Genomic DNA, 25691 nt, shown 5'->3' with positions numbered 1-25691 from the left:
TGTAAAAAAAAATGACATTTCAATTTTATTTTGATTGTCATCAAGAGCTTGTAAAAAACGCACAAATGTAAATGATTTCTAGACGTTGATTTTTGAACTTATTGATTCATATAAAAACAAAATTGAAATGTAATAATTTTTTATGAGCACATAGATCACATCTAACGGTTTTATTTTGACTTTTAAGTTTCAAATTTTGAGTTATTAAAGTTTTAAAAAATAGAGGCATGGAGGAGGCACAAAAAATGGAGGCATTTGGACCCTCCTCTATTTGGAATGTGGACCATGTGGTATTGTGGTGACTCATAACTGATTCAATTTTCCAGAGTTGAATTAGAAATATATCATTTGGTCCAATTTTTTTTTCAAAATCTTGACAGTGGCTGTCAAGTATAATTTTCATTAATTAAACATAAATTACATTCATCGTATTACATCTAGAACATCAAACTACATCCACATTTAAACAACATCGACATTGAACATCACAAACAACTAAAAACAACAAAATAAATAAATCATATCATTCGATAGTAAACACCAACGACCTTCAACATTGGCTGGCTAGTGGTCATAGGAAAATGAGGCATCATTTTTTTTTAATTAGGGTTGTGGGTGGAAGGGTGGAGGTGTCAAGAGACAGAAAGGCTGACGAATATGGCTATTTTTGTCAACTTTTGCCCGTTCTCCCGATAGAAGTGGATGATAGAAAGGTGCATCGAGACGAGAGAATTGATGGCTAGGGTTATTGTCATCAACTCTCTCTTCTTTCAACGAGGAGGTGCAGAGGTGGGAGTGGCCAACGTGTGGGGAGGGGGTTACTGGTGGCTTAGAGTTTGTCGGAGAAAAAAAAAACAAATGGACGAGACTAGAGAAGGGGGGAGGGGGTGATCTGCCGACAAAAAGAGTGGAGCGATGCCGACTGTCTCCTCCTACCCCCAGGATCACCCCACACCTCCGAAGGAGGGCAGAAGACGGAGGATGCTGCTGGCGGAGGGCAGAGGAGGGGAGTTGCAGGCAGAGGTATTGTTGAGAAGAGCGTCTAAGTGCTACTAGCAAGCTACTAGAAGGGAACTGTTGGAGAAGGCGGCTAGATTTCTTAGCTTTAGAATTTTTACTACTAGATAAATAGTGCTAGAAAAAGCTTAATTTCTACCATCAAATTTGGAAAAATTGAATGGTAAATTCTGAATTAGAATTTTTACTTTGAGAGCCAAATAAACACTCCACAATTTAAGAAACAAAAATAGAGGTGTAATGCTTCATTGTTTTCATGCCTAATCATGTTTAATTTTATTTTCATTTTCAAATTTCAAACTGTTGACTCGAATTGCTCACTGTGATTTCTTTAATAAAATGTGCTTGGAGCCTTGGAGATCTTATATCTTTTGGGAACTATTTTTTATATTTTAAACAGGTACAAATTATTATTTTTTATAAAATTTTAGACCATGAAAAATAGTAATTATGTACCTATTTAAAAATTTAGTAATTTTTTAATAAATATAAAATTTGATCTCCATGCATTTTTAACATTGTGATCATTTTCATTGTTGAGCAATTCATATTGACTATTTAAATGTCGAAAACAGATATAAGAATGTGAGGCATGACTGGAGCACACCGACCTTACTAAAAAAAACTCACAAATTTACTTATTTTATTGTCTTTTATATTAAAACTCATTTTAAATTTATAAAATATTCATTTTACTCTTTGTTACAATTATAAATTTTTTGTAATTTGTTTAAGTAAAAATTATAGCCAACTAATCACGATAAGTTTACAAACTGCTGTAAAAAACCTTAGTTCTAATGAAGTCAAAACATTATTTCTTTTGTCAAAAGCTAAAATAACAATGATGTAATTGTTTGTGTCTGATACGGCCTATGTTGAGGTATGACACGAGGTCCTAATGGGTTTTATAGCTGGATGTGTACGTGTGTGAGTGCGGCGGCCCATCCCGAGAGGACGGTCTGAGATGTGCAAGTCGAGGTTGAGAACTCGATGGTAATTGTGAGACACTATAACTCTACCGTATGTCATGTCTTGAGTGGTGAAAGTGTCAGCCCCGATTCAATGGAACTGTTCACCTTAAATAGCCTCCTCCAGTTCTGACATCCGGCGTTGTCAGAACTGTCAGAGGGGATCACATAGGAGCGATCAAGTTTTCGTGGAATGCGGTGATGTCCGCATATACGAAATACGGGCTTCACATAATAAACGGTGACGTCCGCATGGAAGGCGATGACTAAGTCGCACCCGCCATGTACGGATGGCTACTTGATGTCTCGTTATTTGATCTATAAAATTAATCAAATTTTGTACCAAAACCTGTGTTTTAAACCACCAACTTGTGTCTTTTACATTGAATATCTATAGAATGTGGTACTGCTGCGCTTTTATTCTCATTTTACAGAAAACAGGCGAAATCATGGAAGTTGTTGAATTCTGAAGTTCTCAACACGCCCCGGGTCACAACCAAAGCGGGCCACATCAAACCCTAATATGACCACAGACGCGAGTGCTCGTTAACCGCTTGAGAGACACAGGAACGCGGGTCGCATCAGCCTTTTCCAGAAATAAAACAGATTTGGAAATAGAGGCAAATTGAAGGAAAGTCGGTCAAAAAGATTATAAAACGAGATTTCCCGCTACAGATGGATTCATTATGTATTTTCGAGACTTTGGACTTGACGGCTAGCTTGGAGACGAAGTTGAGAGGCGAAAGATGCAAATTCTTCAGATATCTTCTTTGTTCTTCGGGTTTTGTCATGGCTATTTCTTTTATCACTTGTTTTATTTGCTTTTTGATCATGTCTGAGTAGTTTATTTAGTTTCTAGGGTTATGATGTAGTTGGATATTCTATTTTATATGCATGTTATTTGAATTTGTGTTGATATTTGTGTTTGCTTGTTTGAGTATTAATTTAATTGCTTAGTTTAAATTGCTTGAACTATTCTTGGTTTACTGTTAGATGTCTGCAGCATCTTTCTTGTAATTTGGCCCTGATATTTCTTTTAACCAGACTAAGTACATAAGGTAGGTTTGTAATCCGAGAGGTAAAACCAATTATTAGCCGAGAGGTGAAACTTTTCATATATTGAGAGATAGTGGATACCTTTAGTAAACCAAACAAGTAACTTAGGTGGAATACCAATAAACGAAAGTTGAGGTTTAGAAACATAAGAGGGTAGAAATTGCAATTCCAGTATCGTGTTTATTAAAGCCAATAAACGAGATTTGAGGTTTAGGAACATTGGATATGGTCAATAGAACCCTACACACAACTATCAATACAGAAACGAGTGGCATGCTGTATTAACTCGAGGCCATGCGCCCCGCATCAGGTGCTGAGAGGCAGAATTGAAAATGAAGTCAGAAACCCTGGAAACGTCTTTTTATAACTGATTAAAACTAAATTTTACTTTCTGTCATTTTAATTATTGCTATTGAACTTAGGAAATTAAACAAACTAAATCAACATTTTCCAACTTCTAGTACTTAATTAATTTAAGTAAAGTCCAGATTAGATTTGAACCGTCTTGTGGATCGATACCTGACTAAACTATACAATATGATTGTGCACTTGCAATCTTAATCGGAAGTTAACTCAAGGTTTAAAAGGTACAGCTTGCTGTACTGAAACTTTGTGATACACTTTTGTGCGAACACTGGAGGTGATTCTAAGACGATTCTGGACCAGGATGCCCTCATCTCGGGTTGGGACGTGTGGCCAAGCCACTTATGTTACCATATCTTGGGCCTTTTGTTTATTCTTGGGTTGATTTCATCAAAGTAGTTTTCAACCCAGGTTATCATTTGTGATCCAAAATTGGTTTTATAAGGACCTTGGGTCCATGGCCCTATCAGTGTCTAATTAAGGCAGGTTCATCACATCATTAGCTTATATTGCAGCCCGATCCGTATATAGCTCCATTTCATTTTTAAAGTTTAAATAGTTGATTTGATCATCTGATCTTTATATGAAAATATAAATCAAGATTAAATTTTGCATTTTTCAGAAATTTTACTATTCTTTTAGATAGGTAGAAAATGATTTGATTTAAAGATTCTGGATCATTGAGTATCAATATTTGGTCTAGTAGTACAAACAATGCTCTCTATGTGTGAGGTCAAATGTCTGAAAACTGAATGAGAAATCCCTCATGAATATTAAACTAGTTGAGTTGTTTGACCCGCAACTTTATTACTAAAAAAAAAAGTAAATTTCGCTAGAGGTCATTAAACTCTGTCTGTTGTCACGAATTGATCACTCAAGTTTGATTTGTCCCTCTATAGCCATTAATTTTTTTATTTGTCCCAATCAAGTCACTCTTTAATTTTTTTTTCATCCAAAAAATTAATGAAATATGCTCATTCTGTTCAAAAACTAATGGAATATGCTTATCCCATCCCAAATACTATTAGAAAAGTTATATTTTATTAACTTTTTGGATGAACAAAGTAAAAAGGTGACTTGATTGAAACAAATAAAAAAATTAGTAACTATAGAGAAACAAATCAAACTTAAGTAACCAATTCGTGACAAATGACAAAATTTAATGACCTCTTACAATTTACCCTAAAAAAGTTATGGACTATTCATAGGCATAAATTTTCTATCTATATAGAAAATAGTATTTTTTTTTAAATAAAATAAAATTTAGTGGCAAAATATATTTTCATATAGATAGGCAGTTTCATTGATTGTTTAGACTTCAAATACAGAGATATAAAGCCGTACAGACCAATCTATGTTATGCATAGTATCGTATCCTCACTCCTACCAATATATTTTAAATAAATAAAGATTTCCAACAATTAATCCCATGATACAAACGAACACTCATTTTCTCATATTCTCATAATTAATCCTGTGCATTATGTACCCGTGGGTTCTCACTTTTTCAAAAGTGAATTCCTATTACCATTCTCATTTCCATTCCGTAACCCGTGACATCCGAACACGCCCTAAAGGTAAAATTTCACTACTAGAATTCTGACTTGTTGCATCGACTTACCTATGCTACAACCCTCGTTGCAACTACTCAATTTTCGACTTGTTGCATGGGTTATTCATGCAACAAGTCGAAAATTGAGTAGTTGCATGGGTTATCCATGCAACAAGCCCAAAAAAATACCGTTGCAACAACCCTCGTTGCAACTACTCAATTTTCGACTTGTTGCATGGATAATCCATGCAACTGACATTTTTTGGGGGGTTGTTGCATGGGTAAGCCCATGCAACAAGTCAGAGTATCCATGCAACAAGTCATTTGTTGCATGGACACTACTTACCCATGCAACAAATATTTTTATCCATGCAATAAACCCAGATTCTAGTAGTGTTTTGCATTGTTTAATTTTTTGTTATACTTATTATGTAAAAGAAATTATCAATGTAAAGGTTTCTGACCATCCAACAATAATGATATTTTTTTTCTAGAAACAAATACAAAATTAAGTTGGGTCAAAAACTCAAAATCAATTTGCATGCGTCGGTCAATCCAGTTTGGACAAGTCAATAGCGAGTTCGTATCATTTTGATTCGAGTTAATTCAGATCATGTTTCGAATTTTGGATCGCTTGAATTTAGAGTTCGGTTAAATTGTAGATCATCTTTCATGTCGACATGATTTTGACTTTTGATTCATTTGAGTCTCACAATGGTTTTATCAGATTACGATTCATTCAACTTCAAATCAACATAGCCTAGGACCCTAGGTATCAAATTGTCGCGGATATATGTATATTAATTAATTATCAAATCAAATCGGATTTAATTAAATATGTGGGGGCATGTTTCTGTACCCGACATTTATTAGAGAATCTGGTTTGGGTCAAATCAATTATCAGCCACACCGACGCTACTGAAGCGTGCAAGAGAGGTGCTTTGCTGATTGCCCACTTTTCCCTCTGACTACCGGCCTATCAGCATTATCAACCTAATCCCGAAGCTTATCTCCAAACTCCTAGCAACAAGGCTTTCAGGGGTTTTACCAGATTTGATCTCAGCCAATCAGACTGCTTTTATGCAGGGCAGGTACATCGCAGAAAATTTTATCTCCACTCGGGAAATTCTGCAGTACCTATCATCTCATGGTCACCAAGCTGTCCTAGCGAAAATTGACTTCTCGAAGGCCTTCGATTCCGTCAGTTGGGTTTTCCTAATGAACGTGATGAAAGGCAGGGGGTTCCCTGTCAAGTGGATAGAATGGATCTCAAATCTGTTTCAAACAAGCTCCTCCAGAATAGTAGTCAATGGTGGTTGCTCTCATTACTTCAGCCATAAAAGGGGCCTCCGTCAAGGAGACCCCTTATCGCCTCTCCTTTTCATAATTGCTGTGGATGTCCTTCAGATATGATGATGGTTCTAAATTTTAACAAAACAAACCGGAATGTCTTGGCGCCAAAAATCAGACAACCGGTAGTGGCACTTCAGTATGCGGATGATACCGCTTTTGTTCTAAGCGCTGACGCTCAGACTGTTGCGACCTTCAAAATCATGCTGAGATTATTTTCCAAGATGTCGGGTTTAAGAATAAACTACTCTAAGAGTGCCATCATTCCTTTCAACCTAAATCAACAACAATTGGAGATGATCAGTGCTATCGCGGGCTGCGCGGTGTCCAAATTGCCAATAACCTATTTAGGGCTTCCGCTAACGGTTAACAAACCTGGGAAGCAAGCCTACATAAAACTGATTGAAAGGCTCCAATCTCGGCTGCAAGGTTGGCAGGGCAAGCTGCTCAGTAGAGGCGGTAGGCTGCAACTGTTGAATTCGGTTCTATCATCAATCCCTATCTACTTCATGTCTTGTTTCAAGCTGCCGGACTGGGTTATCTGTAAAATTGACCGAATTAGGCGAGACTTCCTTTGGGGTAAAGACAACTCAAGAGGAATACCACTTCTCAACTGGGATTCATGTAGAATGACCAAAGGGCAGAGGGGTCTTGGCATATCGGACATTAAAACCCAGAACTTAGCTTTGTTGCTCAGGTGGTGGTGGAGGTTGTACCAATACAAGGAGGAGCTCTGGGCAAAGACTGCGTTGCAATTGCGAGTCAAGAACACGGTGGCAAGAGTAGGGTCTACTGCTCCAAGGGTCTGGAATAAAACAGGTTCATTTTTTTGGAATTTCCTGATAAAGATTCGACCTTTATTCATCGGTTGTACATCTTGGGTGGTAGGAGATGGCAAAACCATTTCCTTTTGGTATGATGTCTGGGATGGACCTCCGATTATCGATTATCGTGAGAATTTCAAACCCCCCCCAACCGCTGATTTCTTTGTGTGAAGCAACACCGGTTCTGTCAGTATTAGCTCCTTAGGTATCGCTCACTTTCAATGACCAGAGGGATGAATTGATTTGGAATTTGACCACCAACGGAACATATACTTCTAGATCCATATACAGGGTCTTGATTGAGGGAGGAAAGGTTGAATGGGAAAATCGATCAATCTGGATTGCGAAAGTGCCGCCATCGGTAAGACTATTTGGGGTTCTGATGCTGCAAAACAAAATCCTTACAAGGGAGGTCCTTCAATTCAGGAATATCCCTTGTCAGCCAGCTTGTCCAATGTGCAATACAGGAGATCTGGAAACGGTGACGCACCTACTATTCACCTGTCCTTATGCAAAAGCAGTATGGAATTTTGTCCAAATTGCGAGTAACAAGGCACTGATTCCCAGTGGGTTGCCGTCTGCATTGTCTCTAGAGGAGATTTGGGCGAGGTCATGGCAACATTCGAGAAATCAAGGTGTGTTGGGGAAAAAGGAATGGCAGTGCAGAGTTTTGTGTGTATGCTGGTGGCTATGGCGTCAGAGGAACGAGATCATTTTCAAGGGGACCCGTAGAAGTGTTGTAATCTTGGGAGAGAAGATCTTGCATGAGGGTAAGATGTGGTTGAGATTTTGTTAAGATAGGTAGTCGTTGATGTAATTTACTATTCTTGTTCGGTTGACAGCCACTGTCAATGTATTTCAAAAAAAAAATTTATTTGATTCCGTATTATTCGTTCAATTTGATCTGACGCAGTTTCTCTTGATTTTCTTTGTTGGAAAAGGGATAAAGATTTAAATAGAGCAGTTTTGACTTCAATGTAAGTCATATGAAACACAATTTTGCAGTTTTATTAATTAGACAAGTATTAATTAGTATTGAAAAATTATTGTCCAATTATTGACATAATTTTTTGGTCTTCAAAGAGAGCTTTGTTGCTTTGAAAAAAAAAACAACGGAACTCTGAGCTAATTTATTTGGTCCTATGAAAATTGAAGTTGGGCAAAGAAATAAAACCATTTGGTAATTTGAAGTGGGGTAAAAAGCTTGTTGAATACTTGCTAGGGAAATGTATCTACAAAGTCATTTTAACCATAAAAATCCTTGAGAAATGGGGTTGCCGAACAGGCCCTTAGTGTAGGCATACTGTAGGATAGGACAATTGCATGTAACTTAAAAATTCAAAATTAGTTTTCACGTACTGAATTTTGAACTCTTGTTCTACTCCATAATTTACAACAGCTCAAAGTCAAGAGTCCAAAGAAAAAAATAATTAAGGACACAACTTATTGGCTAGTCCAATAAAAAAATAAAATCAACCCTCTCTCTCTCAACGAAAAAAGACAAAAAGAAAAAAAACGCCAACATAGAGAGTTAGAGAATGACTCCACCTCTTAATAAATAAAAAAATGCCACTCATATGAGAGGCTCTCCACTCCTTTGTCGCTAACTACTGCAGTGTTGGCCTCCTCGACTCTCTCTCTCTCTTATGTAGAAAGTTAGAATTCTTATTTTCTTTTATTTTCTAGTCTTATGAAATTGCAAATTTGGGTTTAAAATTAATGAATGAATTTTGCTCTTCGAACCCTAATTAATTGTTAGATTGTATTTGTGAATGGTATATTGAATATTTAGGCCTTAGAACTCTAATAAATTGGTAGATTGAATTTGTGATATAGGCATATTGGTTTTTTTAGTCTTAGAACTCTAATTGACACATGAATATCTAATGGATTCGAATTCAATTAGATATTTGAATTCGATTCAATAATTCCTTGTCCTACAACATTCATTCGCGCATGACTGTATGAAGTAAAAAATACTCTGTTAAAAACTTTAAGGCAATTACGTATAGCCAATCGAAAAAGCAAGTGCTTGCTTATACAATGTTTTATTCATTTTTCAACGTCGAAGGACAAATCAATAAATATGATTAATATACTAAACTTATCATATACATATACATGGCATGATCATGATGGCAGCTCCTGGCACGGAAAAAAAATCATATACATATACAAGTTATATTCTCAATGGCGATATTGGGAAAGTTATGTTACCGAGTAATAGTCCACTTCGCATATGAAAATTCTTAGAGAAAAGATAAATAATATTTAACAAAAAATGAAGATTATGTTAAAAGAAGTTTATCTAGTTAGAATTGTGCTATAATTTTTTCCTTAGCATTCATCAGCTGGTCCTTCCGCTTCATATAATAATTTGAACGGCTAACGTAGTGAGTCGCTCAGTGTGATTTATATGATCAAATCTTATAAATTGCCTGTCTTTATGCACTTTTGTTGTACGTTAGGAATATCTAACTATTTTTTAGATAGAAATAAAGTTATACATCTTGGCGTAGAACTTTTGAGATTGAAAATATTATTTCTATCCGAAAGATAATAACAAAAATCTACAATATGTAAATTTTGTTTCGTTGCAAAATTCCAATATATAGACCAAAATGTTCATATTATCTTAATTGCCAAAATAAGATTGTTAAGCCAACAACCTCGTATGGAGCATAAAATCTTAACAACCTAAAACAAATGTTCTTAAAAATCCATATAATTTTAAATATATATTATAATTGCAAATATAATAAAAAAAATTTAATAAAACTAGAGGTCAAACCATCCAACTATTTTAATTTATAAAAAAAATTATATTTAAATTTTAAACCTGCTACCTCCTGTTTTACCACTATTTTGTGAAAGGAAGGGACAAAAAAGAAAAAAGGAATATGCGTTGGATTTAAAAGATTTTGTTGAATTTTTTTCTAAATGCAAATTGTGATGCTCTTCTATGCAATCTCTAGTTGTTTGCTTGCACATCGACCACAGAAATATATACATAATTAACTTCATACTAAAATTACTAATTTGGTAGGGTACATTTACTTGATTAAAAAACATATATCACGCATTATTCTTTTGGATAACACGGAAACAATCTCGAAGCGACAGCTGTGGTGTATCAGAAAAGACATATTGTCCTTATCCACACCTTAATCCAATCAAACGAACTTAAAACCTTCTTTTAATTTTCCAATTTTTTCATGTTCCACAGAAAACCAAAAGAAAGATGCCCCTAGACCGCTAGACGTCAATGTCTTTATATCACCATCCCATTTCGACACGTACGATTTTCGTAGACCAGATGCAGCTGAGAAAATAATTTCTCTTTGCGTCCTTGACAGACAAACGGGGAAGTAAATTTGCTGTTATTCCTTGGAAATAACAGGAACTTGTTATACTGATCCCAACCGTTGATTTTAGTTGAGATTTGTGTATAAACAAATTATTTGGTTGAGATTCGCGCATGGAAAAGTTTAAACGGTTAGGATTGGGATAATAAGTTCCTGTTATTCTCTAGGAATAACAGCAGTTTATTTCCGACAAACTGAACCAAGTGCATAAGTTGTAGGACCACAAATTTACTCCATGATCCGGTATAATTAGCATCCCAGGGCCCCACAATTTAGTCCCTGCTGTCCCTCCATGATCCAATATAATTAGCACACCTGGTCCACTTAATTGACTTTCCAACTTCACGGCTTGTTACTCGAGTCCACTTAATTGACTATTCCTGGATCATGACTATACATCTGAGCTGGACGACTGACGGATGGGACCCGATTCCAGTTAGGTTGGCATTGTTCGTTTATTCTTTTTAAAAGTCTTATATTCTCTTCTCTTGGCTTGCATCGACTCGAAGTCGAAGCTAGGGGAAGGGAGAGAGAAGCGGAAAGATCGGGAAATGGCTTCTCTACGACTATTCACGATTCTAGTGCTCGCCATGGCATCGATGGTGAGTGCGGTGAGGTTACCACCTGCACTAGAGGAACCTTCTAGATTGATTCGACCCTTCGATACCTCCAACTATGGCAAGCTACAGCTCAACAACGGCCTAGCTCTCACTCCTCAGATGGGGTATCCACATATTTCTCTTTTGAATGTTAATCTTATTTTTGTTAATTGCAACCATTCTTTTTCGCTGGTATTTTTAATTGCTGTGGATACTTCATTGTCTAATTGTAGTACTCGGTAACTAATTGGTCAAATTGCTTGTTATTTCTAGGTGGAATAGTTGGAATTTCTTTGCTTGCAAAATTAATGAGACACTCATCAGAGAAACTGGTTTGTTACTAGACTTCTAGCCTGTTATGTTGGTGTTTATTTATCAAAAAAAAAAAAAATGAAGTTACTTCCTTTATTTGCTTGTCAATATTTAAATTTCAGTTTTATAGTAACAAACAGGAGCTGTGTGTTGCTGGCTTTTTTAATTTAAAAATAGTAGCTTTCTTTAATGTTATTGTTCTCAATATTTGGCAGCTGATGCACTGGTCTCTACCGGGCTTGCTAAACTAGGCTACAATTATGTTAATATAGGTATTTGCATGCAAGTTACCTTAAAAGTATATATGTAGAAATTAGAATATCAGCTGTTTAAGTCGTTTATTAATAATTTTAGAGTGATTCTAGCGGACACCCATTTTTGTGGTGCATCCAAATGACATATTTGACAACTATCATAAACTCTATCCAGAATAAAAATCTAAAATTGTAGAAGTATGCTCTGCATTTGGATAGGGCAGGCATCAGTTTCGGCTCAATTGGATTTTGCGGGGTCTGCATCAAATGCCTTTTGATGGATTAAATGACTACCAAATTGGATCAAATTTTATATAAACTACATTTAAAATTGATGGAGCACACATCGTAAGTTTAGTTATTTTATTTGTCCAATTTCTTATGGTAGTTGTCAGAAATCTCAAATGTGGATGCACCATAAAATGGAGGTATGCTAGAATTACTCATTAATTTAACAGATGATTGTTGGTCAAATGAGAAGAGAGATAGTAAGGTACTGACTAACTTATTTTTTTGTGTACAATACATTAATGTCATGCATTTTGTAAAATTTCTTATAACTTGTATTACAAAATTTAGGGACAATTAGTCCCGGATTCCAAGAATTTTCCTTCTGGCATAAAGGCTCTTTCTGATTATGTACATAACAGAGGCCTATCTCTTGGTATCTACTCTGATGCTGGGTATGTTCAATCTTTCTAAATCTTACTGGCTTGACCTTTCACAATCTAATTAAAAATGTAAAATAGTTTAATGATGAGTTTTACCTTTTCAGGGTTTTTACATGCCAAGTTCGGCCTGGATCCCTCTTCCATGAAAATGATGATGCCAAATTGTTTGCTTTGTGGGTATGAAAACATTTCAAATTTATATGTGAGATAAGGTTATACCTGATGGTTGTAGTACTGGATGGTACCAGCTAGTACCAGTGGGAATCATGTCCAGTTTCAGCATTACCAGCAGGGGTAGAGAATTGTGTCAAGTTCACCTAAATTACCCAGTATTAATGCAATCAACCAAAAAAATTAGTGGCATAACTTATCTTATTCTTATAGAGGTAGTTGTTCTAGCAGCCCTGACTATGACAACAATTTCTGATTTCTCATGAAATGGATTTGACAAAAACACTCTTGGTTTTTTATCAAATTTATCCAGAGATTTTTTATTTTATTTTATTTCATCGACCATCTTTATTTTTGGCAATTTCAAAGGGGATTGACTACCTAAAATACGACAATTGCTACAATTTGGGCATCAAACCAATAAAACGGTAAGTCTAAAATTTCACTGTTCTTTTCCTCTTCTAATCTCTGTGAAATATTAAGCATCACTTGTTTTGAGTTTTTTTACAGTTATCCACCAATGCGTGATGCATTAAATTCAACTGGGCACGAGATATTTTACTCCCTGTGTGAATGGTAGGTCATACGTTCTATTACCAATATACAGACCATGATCTTCTTTAGTTATTCTACTTTTGATGCAGTTCTTTTTTAATTAAAGGGGTGAAGATGATCCATCATTATGGGCTGGAAATGTTGGAAATAGCTGGCGAACGACTGATGATATTACTGATACATGGGAAAGGTAATCATTTCTTAATTTATGAGATAAAAAATTGAACTGGACATAATTTACTGGATATGCATATACTTATTTGTTTATTTGTTTACTGTTGCACATATGATGGGAAAAAAATAATATTAGCATGACTACAATTGCCGACCAAAATGACAAGTGGGCATCATATGCAGGACCTGGTGGATGGAATGGTACTTTTTTCTGAGTTAGTCTCTCCAATTGTACGGATTTCATTGGACCAAAGTGTTGACTGTTTCAGATTCAGGGTCCTGATCAATTCTGACCAATATACCTGCCCAATCTGGACCATTTGATCTGAAACGGACAGCCCAGACGTGCTTGGCACAGTTCAATGAAATCTATACTACTGGACAGGAGCTGAACTTTAGTTGCTTCCTCCCTTCTCTCTCTCTCCTTGTTTCTTTCTCTTTCTCTAACACTACAAGTTGTGTTTTACAGACCCTGATATGTTGGAAGTTGGCAATGGGGGGATGACTTATGCTGAATACCGTTCTCATTTTAGCATCTGGGCTCTGATGAAGGTGAACCTTTCTAAATTTTTTTTAAAAATTTCAAATATAGTGGAAAAAAAATATAAAAAAAAATACAAGTCTCTTTGATTCTGGTCTCACATCTACAATGTGTATGGTTTCAGGCCCCTCTTTTGATTGGATGTGATGTGAGAAACATGACTTCTCAAACTTTTGAAATACTGAGCAATAAGGATGTTATTGCTGTAAACCAAGGTATCTTCTGTAGTCTTTTAGTTAAGGTCGTCTTTGCCACTGTTTTTAGTAACTCGTCATTTATTATCAGTATAACTTATTATTACAACATGCATTTGTTTAATGAAGATCCTCTTGGAGTACAAGGAAGAAAAATACATGCTGAAGGGAAGAATAATTGCAGCCAGGTGTGTTATTTTGTACAGCTATATTACTGTGTTTAGCAACATAAACTAAAAGCAGAAGTCGAAATAAAGAAAAGTAGAAAATAGGTTGGACGTAACTACTAGCAAAATTTTAATTTCGTTTACATATGTTTCAAATAACAGGTATGGGCGGGCCCACTGTCTGGAAAACGAGTAGCTGTAGTACTATGGAATCGGTGTTCTGAAGTTGTCAACATTACAGCTGATCTAGGGTTACTGGGACTTGGGTCTGCTCAATACTCTGTCAGAGATCTATGGAGTGTGAGTTTTTAATTTTTAACTTCTTAACTTTTAGACTAATATTCAGTTTGATTAAACAAAATATTTGTCTATAACAAGGTAGGTATTATGTAGCTTAATAATGATATGATTTATCTTACTTTTTTGTTGTCTATTATCTCCAGCACATGACGCTAGCTGAGAATGTTACGGGAAGTTTGACGGCTCAAGTCGAAGTGCATGATTGCAAAATGTACATCCTCACTCCTACAAGCTCAATTTATACAAGCTAGATATTCACCACAGGATGATCTATCTTTTTTATATTTTTGTTATGCCATAATGATTGTATATGTTGTATTATTTTGAATAATCCACATAAACATTGACTTTAATATTTGGATGCAATGCCATATAGTAGAGAACTCGAAGGTTAGTCGCTGTCCATCTTGAATTTATGGGGTAAATTTTACGAACTCTTTCTTGTGATCTCACGGCGGATGGTGTGCATGAGGGAAGAGTTTGTATCCTTGTCGAAAGGATGGCATGTACGTCAATTTTATAAGGATGCAAATTGAATATTTATAGTTGTCTAGTTTGTAAACTGTTGCTTCCAAGTTAAGTGATACAGTTCTATTAACATAACATGCATCTCTTGTGACTCTTGCCAATGGAACATTTCATATATATACAATAAAACATTTCGGGGTTGATAAATCATAAATGCCATTAAGGATCGTGTAAACTGTTGCTTCCAAGTTAAGTGATACTGTTCTATTAAATGCCATTGAATTTTTTATTTTCTCCAAAATTAACTATTGCTTCCAAGTTGAGTGATGCTGTTTTATTAACATTAACATAACATATATCGCTTGTGACTCTTGCCAATGGAACATTTCACATATATACAATGTTTCGGGGTTGATAAATGTCATTAGGGTTCGTGTAATTGAGCAATAAGAGGATGGAATATAATCTGTTTCTTATATCATAGTTGTTGGTTGGATTAATTGATTAATATTTTAGAACTTCTGATCGTGGATAATTTTATCATATTAAACAGATAGAAGCTTTGAAATTTGCATGAAGTCCTTGTTTCTCCGCGAGGAATTGATTTTTATTGTAAATAAGTGAGAATTCAAGTTCGGTTAATTTAATACTATTTATAAGATACGGATGTCGTGGATTCATAGGAGTTCTTATTTCAAAAATAAAAGGTTTAATTCTCTCGTTTATGTCTTCTCTGATTCTCTCAACTAATCTTTGCTTTTTTTCTTTTTGTGCAAATCTGGCAGCGGCTGCCTGTTTGAATGAAAAAATAAACGAAAAAAAAAAATCACACCGAATTTTTTTTTTTTAATTACCATTTTACATAAAATAACAGACGAATTTGATATGCATGGGTTTGAAAACAAATTTATTTTTACCAGGTACGCAGATAATAGCTATGTACTTCCACGGAGTGGCGCGTAGCTATTATCTGCGCACCCCTATACTATATTAAATTTGACTAAATTCTACCAAAAATAAATGGATAATAGCTGCACGTCACATCTTGAAGGTACACAGTTATTATCTGTGTAGAACTGTAGATGATAAAAATGAAACTTCTTCCAAATCCATGTCATCTTTTATGTGAAATGGTAACTAAAAAATCGGTGAATCCAATCCATTTATCCATGTCCAGCCTTTCTAAGCACATGCACATTTAAGCAGCATCTACACCTCCGGCCGGATCCTCTGAGGACTAAGGTAACTCAAATTTGGAGTTTGGATCTGGATCTGGATCTGGATCGTCTGATTAGAATCAGTCAATCCGGTCCAAGGTGGAATAAACAAGGCCCCTCTAATATTTGTGTGAAAGCATATTGAACGATCGGGATCTAAACTTAAATTTTGAGTTACCTAATTAAGGTGATAACCTCAGACAGGATTCATTGACCAGTACTTCCGTGGGCGCTCTTGAATTTTGGAAGGTTCAGTTGTTTCGCTCATTCCAAAAATGCACCTTGTAATCGTGATGAATTGATTCTGATTTCTGATTTCTGATTTCTTATGAAAAATATGATAAAAAATATTCTCTTATTTCTTCATTTTCATATTCGAAAGTATAAGAATTATTTGCATTTCTTACTATATCAAACTTTCGCATTACTAACAGTGGCAGAGCCACATGAGATCAGACGAGGCACTCGTCTACCTGGCTTCGCCTCAGATTACTGATTCAATTGTCAAACTTAATTTGAGTTTTAATTAGGTGATCAGTAAATGTTTGCGATGCCAAGCTTTTAATTGACTTGTCATGTTTTACTTATATTTTTACTAAGAACTGGAATTTTCCTCATACAAAGTTGAAGGACTATTAAATGAGGAAGCCGCATTTCAAACATACGAGATGTCAGATGCAAACATATACCATGTAATATTTATAGATGACAAACTCTTTTCAAGCACTGATAGTGATCTACGAACTAATTCTTCATAGTACCTTGATGTAATATTTATAGATGACAAACTCTTTTTTTAGTAGAGAAATTCTATGAACATGCAATCTCCGCTTAACATACCAAAATGATGTACTATTAGATAAGAGGATCTAGTTTGTTTGCATTGCAAATTTTATACTATGCATATTTTTAAATCTGCGGCCTCGAGTGTCTTTTGAGCTTTTACATAGTTGCATATAGCATGATTGGCTGATTGCATGAATTTGTTTCGTTATTATTGACATCCTAAAATGCAGACTTTTTTGCTTCTTATATTCCGTCGGTTCAATCTTTTTTTTTTTTTTTTGATATAAGATTTTGTTACTTTTAGATATATTTTACGGAAATTAAACATGCTTCGTAGAAATATAGGGTTCATATCATCTTACTTATGGGTCAGTTTATTCAATGTAAAACGGTGAACTATATTTTCTATTGAATTTTGAAAAAAAAAATTACTTGAGTTCTCGAGAAGACAAAGAAGAGGAGAGAAAAAAGCAAATTGACATCTACACCCTGATTTGGTTATAGAAATCGCTAAATTTATACGCAGCAATTTATATTCTCTTTTTTTTTCGCCTTCAACTCTCCTCTTAAATGTGCAGTTCCAAAGCAAGGAATTGAATCCGGCTAAATCTAGTCACGCCTTTGCTTCCTTTTCTCTCCTAACCGCATTCTGGAGCACACCCTTAAAAAGACATCTTTAGAACTCACAAAGCATGAGAGAAATTAACATCTTTATACGTGCGCATTGCAATAGAAACATATTATAAAATGAAGATCAAGAATTTGATTTACAATTTGAATTTCAAACTTTGATACAAGTAAAGAGATTTGATCAAGAGTTTTATCTTGTTAAAATTGAAGTAAAATTTTAAAAAAATTCACTATAACTTAAATTGAACAATGTATTAAATTTAGAAATATCAAATGGAAAATGCTGATAAAATATTTTTAAAAGATATCAGCATTTGATTTTAAAAATAAATTGATCATTCATTATGATTCTTAATAAGAAAATAAAGAATGAAAGATAGCTAGAGAGGAGAAATAAGGAAATGAATAAATTCATTTTCTCTCCAATTTTGTTCTTTATTCAATTTTAATTATAACACATTGTGTAGCAGTATGTGTGACGAGTATGTCTCTAATTAAATTTAGACTTCTATAAATAAAAAAATACATTTAATCAAAAGAAGACATTATTTGATTGGAACACTGGTATTATATTCAAAATTTCATCTTTCAATCATAGCTGTTGGTAGATCAAGACATCTACGTGCATAATATAATAATGGAGAGAAGCAGGAGAAAAATAGATACAGTAAAATTGTTTGATACGCCTGCGCCAGAATAAAGAATTAAAGGGAGTAAAATAAAGTGGCAAGTTTTACAGAATAAAAATAAGAATTCGAGCATCACAGATTGCACCCATATTTCTGATTGATATTTTAAAATTTAAAATCTCGACTAAGAATTCGAACTACTGATTTTATATTTTAGAGTTGAAGATCAAGACCCCAAAAATTCTTTACAAGATAAATTTTATTGCATAATTTTCTCTCTTTATTTTTTAGGAAAATTTTCCAAAAATTTTTTTAAAGTAAACAGTAACCTTGAAAGGCAATATCAACATGTCGTATTTTCAAACAAAATGCAAGAAAACATGGCACCAAAATTCTGACAACTGGACGATTCTCCTAAAAAAGCAATCGCAGAAAAAGCAGACACGTGACTCAAATATACATTTTTTTTATTTTGTTTTAATGTTTCTTTTCAACTTTTTTTTGCCTTTTTTATATAATTAGAAAAAAGATAAATATAGCACTCCATCAATTTTAAGTTCCCACCAAAATATAGTTTAAGCAGGGACCTCACGAGAAGGGCTAGATTAGAGGACCCAGAAGAAAAAAAAAAATCTACAAAAACAATAACCTCACGACAAAGAGCCCAGCTTATTACCCGCCTGTTATTTTCGAGACTAAAGGACACCAAAGATAAATAGAGGACCATTTGGTAAGATGCAACCTAACACTACAAACGATAAATGCAACCTCCTTTCATGGCTCGAGCAATGATCACCCGAGCCAATTCAGTACTCCCCGCCAGTTAGCTTTTTCTTTCAGTCTTTTAAAAAACTCTATACGCTGTTCCTCTTTTTATGTTATTATCTACCTTTATTAGTTTTCTCTTTAGTCACTATCACCTGAGCAGCGCACCTCAACTGGACAAAGGAGGGAAGTCGCAATCGTCCTTTAAATAATATGGCTGTACTCCCCTGCATAATTAATGTATCAAAAAAGGAATTTAATATAACACATCCTCTAAACATTCTGCTGCCTAAATTGAAAGAAAGATACGAGTCCACAAACTTAAAATGAGAACTTCAAACTTATTTTAGCCGCCAATCTTAAAAAGAGAAATTCAAACTTATTTCAATGTTTGTGTTTTTGTCAAATTTTCAACCTTGTGATGTTTGAGGGGTTTTGGTATTATTCCTTAAACTTAGCAAAAGTAGATAAAACATGTAGCAACAAAAAAATATATATTTTTTACCGTTTTGAAACCTCGGCCCAGCTCCGAGGATGCAAATCAGACAGGAGTTTGTAATCTCCTTGATGAGTAGGAGACCATGCCTTTGCATTTACCTTCAGATGAGATGCTTCAGAGAGTACCATAACATTTTCCTTATTACACCGAGATGGTGATTCCATTAGGGGTAAGTTAACATTCTCCTGGTTGTTGCTGGTACTGGTATGAGAAGATGATTCAGACGGTGCCTTCAAAGTTGCTTTCATACTCCATGGATATGTTTCCACTGGTACCTTATCAATTTCCTGACAGGTATTGATATGAGACCATGATTCAGAAGGTGAACTCACCTTCCTGCTCCATTTAAATGGTTCTTCTGGAGCCTTCCTGCTCCATTTAAATGGTTCTTCTGGAGCCTGTGATTTCTCCTCCTTGTCAATTTCAGTATTTCTATAACTCTTGCTAACCTGTGACGAGCTGCCCTCCAACACAACAGGTCCCATTGACCCGAATTTGACACCTTTTTTTAGTTGGGTGGACTCAGAGGCTGGTGAAGGAGGCAAAGATGGTTGGTTTGTACCCACTAAGGGAGGCTCTTGTCCAGAATTTTCTCTAATGGGAGCAGCGATACTGTTAGCCTTTGAAAGTGGCAGGTTGTCGGATTGATTTCCTCTCCTAGATAAGTTCCTCCCATCAGCTATTACATTTGTACCCCTGTACCCACCGTTGTTGTTGTTATTACGGTTTTGCCTCTGTGGAGGATATGCACTGCCCTGCTTTCGGAACCTTCCATTCACGCCACGCCAATCCCTTTGGGTATTTGTACAATTCTACAAAACCATACAATAAAATAATATTGTTTTGCTTCATGAATCTTTTTATATGGAAAAGGAAGAGTAGGAAACAAACCCTAGTTACCATTGAAGGAAGGTAAGTGCCAGTGCCCCGTTGCACATTCAGATCATCTACACCAACACGCGGAGATAAGGGAAGCCCGTTCACACTTGCATTCATATACATTCCGGTACCACATGACGGGTAAGAACTGTTGGTGCCTGGCTGATATGCCATTTCCCATTCCTGCGACTGATTCCATAGCATCTCCTCAATACCATACTGACTACTACTTTGGTGGTATGGAATCTCCCAATTGGCATTCTGCATCCCAACATTACCATATGGATCATACGAGTATTGGGTGCCAAACACTCCTGGTACCATTTCCTGTACCATACCTCCATTGTTCATATACATGTATGCCTGCTGCTGTGGACTCTTTGGGTCCCAAATGCAGTTATTGTTGAGATATTGGTTCTGACTCTGATCTTCTGTTGTGCTGCACGAACCGGAGATGGGGGAGGAAGTGCAAGGTGATGGATCTGACACTGACCCATTTGTCTCCCACCTTGTCAGGGTGGCACTCTGACAAACTGGGTCCTGCAGGTTCTCCTCGGTTGACACATTCAAGGAACTGGTGCTCTGTATCTGGTCCTGGAGTGGAACGAAGATGTCCTCAAGGTGCAGATGTATGCGCCTGAGGGAGGTCAGGTGAGTCTCCAGATCCCCTGTAAGATCCAAAGCACCAGACACCAATTCAGACCCATTTGTCACAGGTACATTGTCAGTTCTGGGAATCTCCAGTTGGGAGATGTCTCCATTGATTAGGGTCCCAACATCTGGTAGCCTCACAATATCGTTTCTTTGAAGGGTATTAGTGAAAAATAGCAGTATATACTCAGGAATCACAATTGAGGAGGCCACAAGAATATGGCCGAGCTGGCGAGCTCCATAAGAGAAAGCACTTTTGATACGATAGTAATTGCCTGTAAGATTAATAATGAATGACACATGTTAGGTGAGCTAAAGAGAATGTAAACAGTAATTTTTTTTTTTTTGTACTTGGGTGCAAAAGGATGTACTTCTGCTGACACTCCGGCCAAGATTGTTATTCTCCTTGAGAGGGTCGATTATGTTGAAGTGCTTAGTGGTGAATTCTTTACTGCCTTTTTCTTGAAGAGGGAAGCAAAAGCTCTTCAGTATGTTTTGTACCATTTTTCGACTAAAGAGCAAGTTACTACTGTCTATATCTATCATCTCAACTGCATATGGGAAAGAAGGAAAAAAAATTAGTAACACAACGAGAGAAATAAGACAAGTGATGAGTTAAACATGTACTAACCATCCAAGTTAGGCAAAGATGATAACTTAACAGGACCATAAAGACTAATGCAGTATTTGTCCCAGTCAAACGTACTAAAATACTCCAGAAATTTGTATAAAACCTGCCAAAACAAATAAAATATAAAACAGGTAGATATCAGACCATAATCAAATAAATAGCTTCCAATGACAATGCAATATTTAATAGTAAACAGGCATAAATGAATAGAGACTCACCGACAGGGGACCGTCGAGAGATTCATGGAAGAGGTTAAATATGTAAAGAACGAGGGTTTCAAGCGCATAAGTGGAGAAAAGGCCATGATGTGCGCCTAAAATTCGGCTCTCATAATAGCACCATGACTTGATAAGTATTATGCTCCTTTTAAATAGGTGATCCTTTCCTATATAATCATCTGCCTACAACACATAGAAAGTCACTTTTTTTTAACTTAAAATAGTTTTTCATTTTTTTGAGTAAACGTTTTCTATTTCTGTATGCTTATTCATAACCTTGGTCGGAAATGTTTTTTTACAGAAACTCTTTTTAAAAAGAAACTTTCTACATAAAAGTAGAAATAAAAGTATTAACATACCAGCTCAAGGAAGCACAGAGTACAAAGTCCCCCGATTTGATTGAATGAGATATCCACTATGACATTATCAATTAGGCATTTAACAAGTCGAACCTGGCAAAAAAATGCGATTATTTTATTGGGAATCAGTACCAGTAACATGCATCGAAATTCTTGCCCTCATTCATAGCTGCAACCAAAGTCCCGCTAGCATACATATCACAAGTTCCCAAAACAAATGGGAAAATTAGAAACATGAGTGCAGAGAAAGCAAGCAATAAATGTAGAATTACTTTTTTACAGAAAAAAAAGAGCAGTATGGAAAATAGATATATATACCTCGGCTTCAATAAACTTGACATCCTTGACCTCAAGGTCAGCATCAATGTTAGATTCCTCAGACTCAAGTATACGCCGCACATCGTTTACGAGCGAATCTCCTAGGACAGAGTCGCTCATAGCTGTCAAATCCACATCACCATCTGGTAGAAATGTTTTCAATGGCACTGAACCAAATGCAATCACCTGGAAAACATAAAAAGGATACAATTAGCTACTAGTATTGGGATATTAAATAAATACTCTAATAAATACCTATCAGTAAAAGTAGAAGCATTATCCCGTCTATTTTTATCAAGACTGAAGATCTACACAACAACACCCGCTGTTACCATTTCGAATGGTGAACTCGCAGTAAATCACTAAAGGACGTGAATACTAACAATATTGGCTCAAAGATATGTACCCTGATATTAGGACAAGGTTCAATTGCACGTGAAATATGAAATTTAAGGAGACTTTATTGCAGCCAATCAGCTCATCCAGAAAGAATGCAATAATTCCTCAGCACATGTAAACTAAACACAGTTCATTTATAGTAGCAAGTAACGGCATCATATCTAAATTATGCAAGATCTGTCTATGTGTGCCCTAAAAGTACCCCACATGACCGTTACTTGGAATAATCTAGGTCAGCAAGTATTGGATCTTCTTATGGGTTTTACAAGTTAAAAATTGTCATACTATTCATCAGACATTAAAGTATCCGGAGCATTACGGTAGGGTAGCCCTTGTAAATCCAATTCTATGGCTATATTGGTCTTTCGCAAACTATTTTCTCGGGAAAAGGTTTATTTTGGAGATTTGAATAAGAAAATAATTTATCCGTCTGATTTCAACAGTATATATTGTGTTGTATTCCTACTGCAAGTGAACTTCAGAAAGTTTCAATATTATTCTTTTTAGTCAGGTATAATCGCACGATCAACCGTATCCAGACAGAACTATTAGAATAAAAATCATGGATAAGAAATTTAAAGTTGAAGGAGAGAGCTTCTAAACAACTATTTAATCAACACTGTTAAGATACTTGGAAATATCCAGGACAGTAAGTATTGGATCTTCTTATGTGCCTTACAATTAAGAATTGTCATACTATTTGACAGCCGTTAAGTACCCAGAGAATTAACCTTTCTTTTTGTTTGGTAGCTAATAGCTGTTATTAATGAATTTATAGGCTATTATTGGTATCGCAAACTATTTTTTCGGGAAAATTATTATTCTGGAGATTTTCATAAGGAAATAATTTATCTGTCAGATTTAAAAAGTATACATTCCGTTGTATTACTACTGCAAGTGAACTTCAGATAACTTCAGTATTATTCTTTTTATTCGAGTATATTACACAATCAACCACATCAAGAGAGTAATATTAGCAAAAGAAACCCATGGATAAGAAGTTAAAGGAGAGAACCTCTAAACAAATTACTATTTGATCAACAACCAATTACTGTTAAAAAACTTGGAATTATCCAGGATAGTAAGTATGGGATCTTCTTATGAACGATACAATTAAAAAATTTCATACTATTTGACAGACATTCCAAGTACCCAGGAGCAGCAAATAGCCCTCAAAAATGCATTTTCTATGGTTTTTGTTGGCTTTCGCAAAATATTTTTCCGGGAAAAATTTCTTTTGGAGCTTTGAAAGAGGAAATAATTTGTCCAGCAGATTTTTAAAATATATTTGTTCCGTTGTACTACTACTACTGAAAGTGAACTTCAGATAAATTCAATATTATATTTTCAGTCAGGTATCATTACACAACCAACTGCCTCATGAGAGAATGATTAGTACAAGATCATGATTACAAATTTCAACTATATTCTAAACAAACAACTATTTAATTAACAATCACATTTTTAATCATAGTTACTTACTGTTAAGAGACTGCTCACTGTGCAAGCCCATAACAGAGAATTACATGAACTTGTACCTTAGTGTACCAATTTATATAGAGTTCTCTTTGATCCTACCTCAATCGACCTTGGTTTCTCAAAACTAAAGCTTCCACTTCAAAAGTTGTCACTGTAAAGAAATTTGCTTTTAAAAATCATCAATATTCCCCTTGACCAGATAAATTTGCAGTCAAACCAGTCAAAAGTCCGACAAAACCTCGAAAAGATTACTCTAATTGAATTCCCCAATTGTTAAATCAGCCCCAATCCCACTTTAATCAAGCCCCCACGCACATGCAATATCCGAATAAAATACTAACCATGTCAACCTCTAAACAATTCCTTGCCAGATTAAAGCACAAAACCAACAAAAATTAAAATATTTAAAGCGAAATCTGAGATTAAGAAACTCACCTCGGTGCCGAGAGAAGCACCAATTAGCTTTTGGGCATACGAAATCACTTCCCTACGCTTAGTATCAGACTCCTCGGTGGGTTGCACCAGGCGTACGATCTGACATGCGCGCCTCTCGGCCAGGTACAACGCCTCTGGCCTGATCAAACCGAGATGAGGCAGGTTTTGCGCCACTGCCACGGTCAATGACGAGCGGGCCCGACACGGCGGTTTCACATAAGCACCCCTCTCCCTCACGTCCCCCATTCTCTAAATTTTGAGCATGAGGGAAATGGAGTTCGGGAAAATGGAGCTGCGAGCAAGACAAGTTACCCGGGTTCGGTTTGTAAATTTTCCCTGATCTGGATTTCCAATTTAAGAAACTCCCCTCTAAATAAACCCCTAATTCTCTCTTTCCATCTCCTTGGTATTCGTTTCTGTCTGTGTCTCTTTCGCCTTCTCTCTCGTTTTATATTTCTTTATTCTCTCTCTCTCTTTCTATTTCTCTGTTTTTGTTCGGACGAGGAGGCGAGAGGGGAGGCCAAGTAGCTGGTTTTATAGGAGGCGAGGGAAGGAGGCAGCAACTGGGGGCTATATGGTAAAAATGGTTTTGACATTGCTCAAGGTCTGCCACGTCAGCTTTTGGTACTGAACTGCCCCGTCCCAACTCCCAACAAGGAGCACTTGGTCTCACACATGTAACCTTTAGAACTCTCAATTTTCGAGGGGCCTTTACATAGTATGATTAGGTTATTTTCAAATTTTATTTCTAAAAAGAATGATAGGGCTGAAATGGTTGAATTCTATTTTAATTTTGTAATAAAAATGTTGTCATTCCATTTTTATAGACCTATTGTAAAAGAATATATGTACATTGTAATAAAAAAGAAAACAAAAACATATCAAATTAGATTGT

The 25691-nt window shown here is 35.7% G+C and overlaps 2 protein-coding genes across 7 annotated transcripts; one reads left to right on the top strand and one right to left on the bottom strand.

Moving 5' to 3' along the window:
- Positions 1 to 10978: 10978 nt before the first annotated feature.
- LOC144555211 (alpha-galactosidase 3-like) lies at positions 10979 to 14870 on the top strand. Of its 2 annotated transcripts, none has more exons than XM_078303457.1 (15): positions 10979 to 11219; positions 11368 to 11426; positions 11622 to 11678; positions 12119 to 12148; positions 12238 to 12343; positions 12436 to 12508; positions 12872 to 12930; positions 13013 to 13078; positions 13164 to 13247; positions 13368 to 13432; positions 13701 to 13783; positions 13897 to 13987; positions 14096 to 14154; positions 14296 to 14433; positions 14577 to 14870. In XM_078303457.1, the coding sequence occupies exons 1-15, from the start codon at positions 11047 to 11049 to the stop codon at positions 14682 to 14684; spliced, it is 1251 nt and encodes a 416-aa protein (XP_078159583.1). In that variant the 5' UTR covers positions 10979 to 11046; the 3' UTR covers positions 14685 to 14870. The 2 variants fall into 2 exon arrangements, with proteins under 2 accessions (XP_078159583.1, XP_078159580.1); XM_078303454.1 differs by having other exon boundaries at positions 10980 to 11219; positions 12119 to 12153; positions 12240 to 12343.
- Positions 14871 to 18699: 3829 nt separating this feature from the next.
- On the bottom strand, positions 18700 to 25351 carry LOC144555502 (Nucleotidyltransferase family protein). 5 transcript variants are annotated; one of them, XM_078303863.1, is made up of 10 exons: positions 24797 to 24921; positions 24461 to 24512; positions 22484 to 22669; positions 22166 to 22258; positions 21807 to 21989; positions 21589 to 21691; positions 21329 to 21508; positions 20319 to 21232; positions 19434 to 20239; positions 18700 to 19155 (listed from the first exon to the last, which is right to left on the bottom strand). In XM_078303863.1, the coding sequence occupies exons 3-10, from the start codon at positions 22601 to 22603 to the stop codon at positions 19098 to 19100; spliced, it is 2457 nt and encodes an 818-aa protein (XP_078159989.1). In that variant the 5' UTR covers positions 22604 to 22669; positions 24461 to 24512; positions 24797 to 24921; the 3' UTR covers positions 18700 to 19097. The 5 variants fall into 5 exon arrangements, with proteins under 5 accessions (XP_078159989.1, XP_078159988.1, XP_078159985.1 ...); XM_078303862.1 differs by lacking the exon at positions 24461 to 24512 and having other exon boundaries at positions 18700 to 19145; positions 24797 to 25351; XM_078303859.1 differs by lacking the exon at positions 24461 to 24512 and having other exon boundaries at positions 24797 to 25349.
- Positions 25352 to 25691: the final 340 nt, after the last annotated feature.

The sequence above is a fragment of the Carex rostrata genome, chromosome 6 (genome assembly GCF_964058835.1).
Source record: "Carex rostrata chromosome 6, lpCarRost1.2, whole genome shotgun sequence".
Lineage (NCBI taxonomy): Eukaryota > Viridiplantae > Streptophyta > Magnoliopsida > Poales > Cyperaceae > Carex > Carex rostrata.
Note: the sequence above shows the minus strand (reverse complement) of the source record. Positions and strands in the feature narration are given on the sequence as shown.